Source organism: Myotis lucifugus, unplaced genomic scaffold (genome assembly GCF_000147115.1).
Source record: "Myotis lucifugus unplaced genomic scaffold, Myoluc2.0 scaffold_16, whole genome shotgun sequence".
NCBI classification, from domain to species: Eukaryota; Metazoa; Chordata; class Mammalia; order Chiroptera; family Vespertilionidae; genus Myotis; species Myotis lucifugus.
The window spans coordinates 11422451-11428986 of NW_005871064.1; the positions used below are offsets into that span (position 1 = coordinate 11422451).

At 53.4% G+C, this 6536-nt stretch overlaps 1 protein-coding gene across 1 annotated transcript; it reads left to right on the top strand.

Moving 5' to 3' along the window:
* Positions 1-442: 442 nt before the first annotated feature.
* On the top strand, positions 443-6097 carry ADIG (adipogenin). Its single transcript, XM_006085169.3, has 3 exons — positions 443-569; positions 4330-4456; positions 5961-6097. Exons 1-2 carry the CDS (start codon positions 443-445, stop codon positions 4440-4442), a joined length of 240 nt encoding a protein of 79 aa, XP_006085231.1. The 3' UTR covers positions 4443-4456; positions 5961-6097.
* Positions 6098-6536: the final 439 nt, after the last annotated feature.

The following is a 6536-nucleotide window of genomic DNA, read 5'->3' on the forward strand; positions in this document are numbered from 1 at the left end:
ACAAAGTGTAAGTGTGGGCACATGGAGCCTGAATTTTGGGACCAGGGACCTAGCTGGCTCCTAGAGGATTCTGTGACCTCAAATATATGAACACCCACCTGCGGGCAGTGCTTATCCCAGCATTTGCTTTTCTAACTTTTAGCAGCTTGGTGAGGAAAGAATTATTCCCATCCTACAAGAGGATCCCGGAGGTGGCACATGAACCCAACAGCAACTTAGCAGGGATTCAAACCCAGGCCTGCCCGGGCTTACTCTCACTGCCCCGGCTCCTGACCATTCATCCAAATAGCTCTCCCTTCCCTGAAGGACACTGTAACTTCCTTGTTACGTCACCAGCTCAGTCACAATTGGTTTGAGAGCAGAGCATGGCCCAGCCTACCAGATCCCCAGGGCAGCCCTGCCAGCCCAGCTCAGGCTGGCCCGGCTTGGCCTCACACGCACCATGAAGTACCCTCTGGTGCCGCTGGTGAACGACCTCACGTTCTCTTTCCTGGTGTTCTGGCTCGGCCTGCCCGTGGCCTTGCTGTTGTTCTTATTGATCGTCTGGTTTCGCTTCTTACTTAGCCAAGGTGAGCCACCCAGGCTGGGCCCTAATCCTGGAGCTGGGCAGGGGTCTGGAAACCACTGCGGAGAGAGGAGCTTCTTTGGGGGCATTTTCACTGCTGGCTCAGAGCCGACAAGTGGTCACCTGAAAGAGAAAATGACTAATTTGGTGGTTTAGTTTCTTAGAGTCCAAGGGTGAATCCCTGAGTTCGGCCGGGAAGCAGTATGTGTGTGTGTCTGTGTCCCCTCAGGGCCACGGCTGGCATGTAAGGTCTTTGGTGCTAGCCACGGCCCTCAGAAAGTGGTGACCCCTCTGGGCAGATGAATTAGTAGAAGGTGTCCCTTCCTGTGAGTGCAGCCAGGGCACAGGCTCTGAGAGCAGAGCTAGGCTGGGTTTCAGTCCCTCTCACCCTTCAGCTCAGCGCTCTTGTGCAGTAAACACTGCACAGTGGGAGGTGGCAGCCTTAGGCATTTATCAGGGGCCAGTGACCACTCACCCTTTTCCCCTGGACCATACATCAGGGAGGACCCCAGTTTCTCTGGGACATAGGGTCCTGAGCGCAGCATGCTGGGGTGGAGCTGGCCCCTGGAAGCTGGGGGTGGGCAGGGATGCAGTTTGGCCACGTGGCAGGAATGACACCCTGCCCGTCCTGTCTCCCAGGCTCTTCCTCGGGACAGCTTGACCTCCCACCTCCTGCTCCTCAGCCCCATGAACTTTGGCCAACTGGGCAAGCAGGGAGGGCACTGAGTGTGCTGTCACCTCTGGTCAGATGGCATTGAGACGGGGTGAGGAGTTCACCCCCTAAACTACCCCATGATTTCAAATGTGGGGGTCGTGGTGTAAATATTGGGAGCTCCTGGTGAGAGCTTTTAGAGTATGATCTCCTCATTCCCAGGATACACCGTGGCCCTCGGGCATCAGGCAGTGGCTGGTGGAGTCAGCACATGTGTCTGTGTAGTGGATATAACAGCCGTCGGTCTGGAGTCTAGGGGATGTGGGCCCAGATTCCAGCTTTGCCCCTCAACAGTTCATAATGACAGCTGGGCTTTTCTGAACCTGTGCACTAGGACTTGTGCTCAGTACCTGATGCGTAATGTTTCATTTAGCCCCAGAATAACCCTGTGAAGTAGTCCTTACTGTACGACTGAGGAAACTGAGGCTTGAGAGAGAAGCCACCTGCCCGAGGTCACACACCGAGGGAGTAGTTAAAACTCTGGCATCTACCAGCTGTGTAGCCCTGGACAAGCCCTCCCCAGGTCTTGGTTTTCTCATCTACAAAATGGAGATAATAATGGTCCCTGCCCTTTTGGAGAGATGCACAGCAAGGGCGGGCACACAGCACAGGTACACATAGTAGGTGCTTGCAGGCTGAGAAATGATCTAGTCCATATTGGTTTTGTCAGGGTAGGAGGAAGAATAGCAGTGGCTTTGAGTGGCATCTCTGGAAGGGGAAGGTACATCTTCCCTGAGGTCTAACGCTCTGATTTCCTCCAATTCATTCTCCTTGGAGGCTCTGCTTGAAAGCTACCTGCACCTGCCCTGCCCCACCCCTTCTCACCTTTCTCCTGAGAGGCAGTTTACCTGGAACAACCAATAAATAAATTCTTTTTGTTAATTTTTTTGGTTAATCCTCACCTGAGGATATTTTTTTCATTGAGTCTTAGAGTGGAAGGGAGGAGGGAGAGGGAGAGAGAGAGAGAAACATCGATGTGAAAGAGAGAGACATCAATTGGTTGCCTCCCAAACGTGCCCCAACCAGGATTGAACCTGCAACCCAGGTACATGCCCTTGACTGGGAATCGAACCTGCAGCCCTTCAGTGCACAAGCCAACGCTCTAATCACTGAGCCACGCCGGCCAGGGTTCTTTTGTTATTTCTGGAATGAACAGAAACTGTCCTTAAAGTGAGTGAGTGGCCCTTCTTCACCGTCTCTGTCTTCCTGGAACTCTCAGTTTTACTGCGTCTGTTCTGTCCTTGTGCTGGGAACTGGTCCAAATCCAGGGTCTGGGCCTGCCAGGCTTTGGTGGGGGCTGGGGTTTGCAAGACCCTCCTCTGTGGTTTAATATCTGTTGTGGATCTCTTTATTGGAGTCATTTCGGTCTGAAATCCAGTGGAAAGCAGACAAGAGTAGCTCTGATTCCCCTCCACCCCTGCCTGGCCAGGCTCCACGGGGCAGTTTCAGGGCACAGGAGGCAAGGGTTGAGCAACATACCTCGTGGCCAATGTGGCCAAGGAGTATGCAGTTTCCCCAGTCGAGGGGGAAGCAAGTGGGCGGAGAGAAGGAAGCTCTCTGGTGAGCCCTGGGAAGCTGGCCATGGGGACAGCATTAACCCCCTGCCGTTATATAGCGAGAGAGGACCAAGCCAGGCGTGTCCTTCAAGGGGAAGACCCTGAAATTTGCAAAAAGAAGAGGGGAGACCTCCAAGTAAATGGACTTAGGGCTAAAACAGAAGTGGGCACCATAGGCTATGCCTGTTGAGGGTCCTGACCGCTCCTCAAGCTGGTCCTTGGAGTGAGTTGTTAATTTCGAAGCTGCCTTTGAGGTCCCCGACCTCAAACAGGTGCACCCAATGGAACACGTGGCACCTAGTACAGGGGGCACATTTAGTCCAGCAGGACCACTTCCTGGCTGTGAGCCTTCCCCATTGTAGAATATGAAGAACATCGGTAATTGCCTCAGGAAGTCGTTAAGAGGGTTAAATGAGAAGAGGTATGTAAAACACGTAGCACATAGTAGGTGTTCAGAAAACAATCGCCATATCTAGTGAAGATCAGCCACTTCAAGCCATGGCGCTGATTTTTAACTGATAACTGCCAACACTATTGAATGCCCATTTTACAAATCTCACTTCAGTTAACCCTCATTATAGAAGAGGCTATTGTTGTGCCCATTTTACAGATGAGGACAATGAGGCTCAGTCTTTTCTAACGTCGGCTCTTGGTCTGCAATCTGAGGGCCTTTTTCAGCCTTCTTTACTTCTTTGCAGCTGGTGAAGTAAGAGTATATGTAGTAAGAAAAATAACAACCTCCTCGGCCCTCTCGCCTTTCTCCCCTTGCCTCCCAAGGTAAGCCATGTGAGCAAGCTCATGCACCTATTTAATGACACCTGCAGGTTTAAAATAAATGGAGGAGGGAGTATTCTTTGTTTTCCTATTAAAAAAGGGGGGGGGAGGGAATTCTACACATAGATTCCTCTGAAGTTTGCTTGAAACACATAGACATCCTGCAAGCAGAAAGGTACAGACCCAATGCAGTTACTGTAATAACTTCATGACCTGCCACCGGATGGACGGGTGGGCCTCCATTAGGTGTGACTATGCCACACTTTGACCAACTGGAACTCTCACGGTGGACGTGCACACACATGGTTTCTAGGGTGCTTTGTTGTGTGTGTGTATTTTACCACAAAACGGCTGCAATGGAAATCATTGTACCTATATACTCAGATATTTGTGAATGAATGGACTGGTGGACAAATGGATGGTTGGGTTCGTGTCTCCTCCGTGCCTGCTTCTGGACTGCACCCAATGCAGGTAGGCCGTTTGCTCATCTTAGGGTCCTTCCCTGTTTAGTAGTGGACAGGGCCTCTTGGTGAGTTACAGAGCAACCTTTTTGATCCCTGGTCACCATTCCAGGCCCTGAAGTCTTCTCGGGGTCTCAGGGCTGGCCCCCTGGCCTCAGACAAGGCTGCAGGGATGCCCAGGCCTGGCAGGGGGCTCCTTGTGGATCAGGGATAGGAGACAGGATGTGACCATCCAAGAAGCCTTGTCTTACTCCTCCACAGATTCAGAGGAAAATGAGTCGGATTTGTGCTTTGACTGGGAGCCATGGAGCAAAGGCCCAGCCGAGTGGGACAGTACACTCCAGAGCCAAGAGGAGGAGAGGCCCGGCCAGTGAGCCTGTTCTGCCAGGTGAGGCCCTTTTTGGGAGATGGTGGGGAGTGGAGGGGGAGGGCGGCCTCAGAGACTGTCCACAGCCTCGGGCAGCTGCCAGATGGACAGCTGACTCCCTCCGCCATTGCAGAGCTTGCCATCTCTGCCTCGTCGGAGAACCTTCTGCCTCATTGTGTGGGAGACCTGTTCTTGCCATGTGGGAGCCACCTTACAAAGGTCCCCCACCCTTTGCTTCTTGGCCTCACCTCCTGCAACTCTCCCTGGGGGCTTTGCCCTGGCTGTTGCCTCTGCCTGGAACCATTCTTCCCTAGACATCCGCGTGGTGCACTCCCTCACTTCTGAGGTTTTGCTCAAATTCACTCTCTCAGCAGGGTCCCCCCCGACTTCCCTCCTTATTACGGACATCTCTCCCAGCTTCACGGCCCCCCTGCTCTGCTTTCCCTTATCTTTTGCCACGGTGGGGGCTCAATGGATGTTTGTAGGAGGGATAAAATAATACTGATATTATGCCAGCTGACACTCCTTGGGTACCAGGCCTGTGCTGAGCATTTCCCTCTCACAAGTGCATTTATGAAAGCCCACAAGGAGGATGGTATCCTGGTGTCCATTTTACAGTCGAGGATGCAGAGCGGCAGTGCCGCAGGTAACGTGCCCAGCGTGAAGGAGCCCCGCAGCTGTGCACACCCAGGCGGCCTCATCCAATCCAATGGGGCTAAATGCCATCTCCCCACCAGGGACCCCCAAATGTGTGTATCTCGCCTAGTCTTCCTTCTGAGGATGGGATGGTTTATTCCCTTTGCTAAACCCAACAAAGCAAAACCCAACACGTGACCTGCTAACTTCTCTCCATCGCCATGAACAGCACTCCCATTGCTGGTCTGGCTGCCGAGCCCCATGTTGGGGGTCAGCCTCATGGCTCTCTTTGCCTCCCACCCCACATGCAGTCGCGCCCCATCCTCCATTTCTTTCATCATCTCTCTCTTCCCCCTGGCCATCAGGGCCTGCCCTCCTCCGAAGTCTGCCCCTGCAACATGTCACTACCCCCTGCTCTGCCCCGTGGGTCACAACTTGGAGCCCCTGCCAGTCCGAGTGGAGGAAGGAGGTGGGGCTGAGAAGCACGGGCCCTCACGTGCCCTCAGTTACAGTGATTCTTAGCCTTCCCGGGTCACGACCTTGATAGTTGAGGCCCCTTTCCCCACAGTCCTGTGCATGGGGCCAACTTCACAGGGCGTGACTTGTGTGGGCACATGAGGTCCCATGTTCAGCAGAGCCCATCTTGGTATAATACTAGGCTGTTGCTGTCTTGAAATTTTTAATAATTTGTAACAAGGAGCCCATGTGCTCATTATTCATGAGCCCCACAAATTATGTAGCCTGTCTTGCTTGCATACAGTTAGTGGGGTAAGAAAAGGAGATCGTCAAACTCTGCTCGGGGACCCTGTCCATTTACACAGAGCACTTCCCACCCCCCCACCCCCCAATATCTGTCCCTCTCTCACTCTCATTCCATTGTCATCCCTAGACCCAACCTGCCAGTTGCTCCCAGCTTGGTTTTCCTGGAGTCCGCTGGGCAGTGGCAATGGCCCAAGTGGATGGGAGAGACTCGCCAAGGAGGGGAGAGGACTTCAGCGACTGAGGCGCTTTTCTGGGACGCCCACCTCGTTCCCTCCAAAGTCTCCGGAGGACCCCCAGGTCTCGGGGAAGAGCCCGCAGCTGTGAAGACGGTATAAGCAGTCACACGGGGAAGTTGGCCAAATGAATTGAGAAGAGGTCCTCGGGCAGGGCTGGGCCTGAGCGTGTGGGTCCATATTAAAGGCAACAGGGCTGCCTGAGCTCAGGAGACCCTGATGCACGTTCTGGGCCTGACCAAGTCCATTCATTCACAAGCTGTGGGGCCTGGGCCTCCCTGGCCCCGACCTGGGCCTCCTGACCCCATTTGGGAACCCGGACCCTCCTTCCCGTCTGTTCAAAGGGCTGGGGGATCTTGCTCTGAACCTCCATTGTCTCATTTCAGACTCACTCCTCAGTTAGCCTTCAGGCTGATTTTAACAACGTTGACTTTATAAACATCTGCAGAGTGTCTACCATACACCTGGTT

Excerpts from the sequence above, each read along its gene's own strand:
- ADIG (XM_006085169.3), top strand. The coding sequence starts at position 443 with ATGAAGTACCCTCTGGTGCCGCTGGTGAACGACCTCACGTTCTCTTTC. Across the intron at positions 570-4,329 it reads TCGCTTCTTACTTAGCCAAG|ATTCAGAGGAAAATGAGTCG; the intron begins GTGAGCCACCCA and ends ACTCCTCCACAG.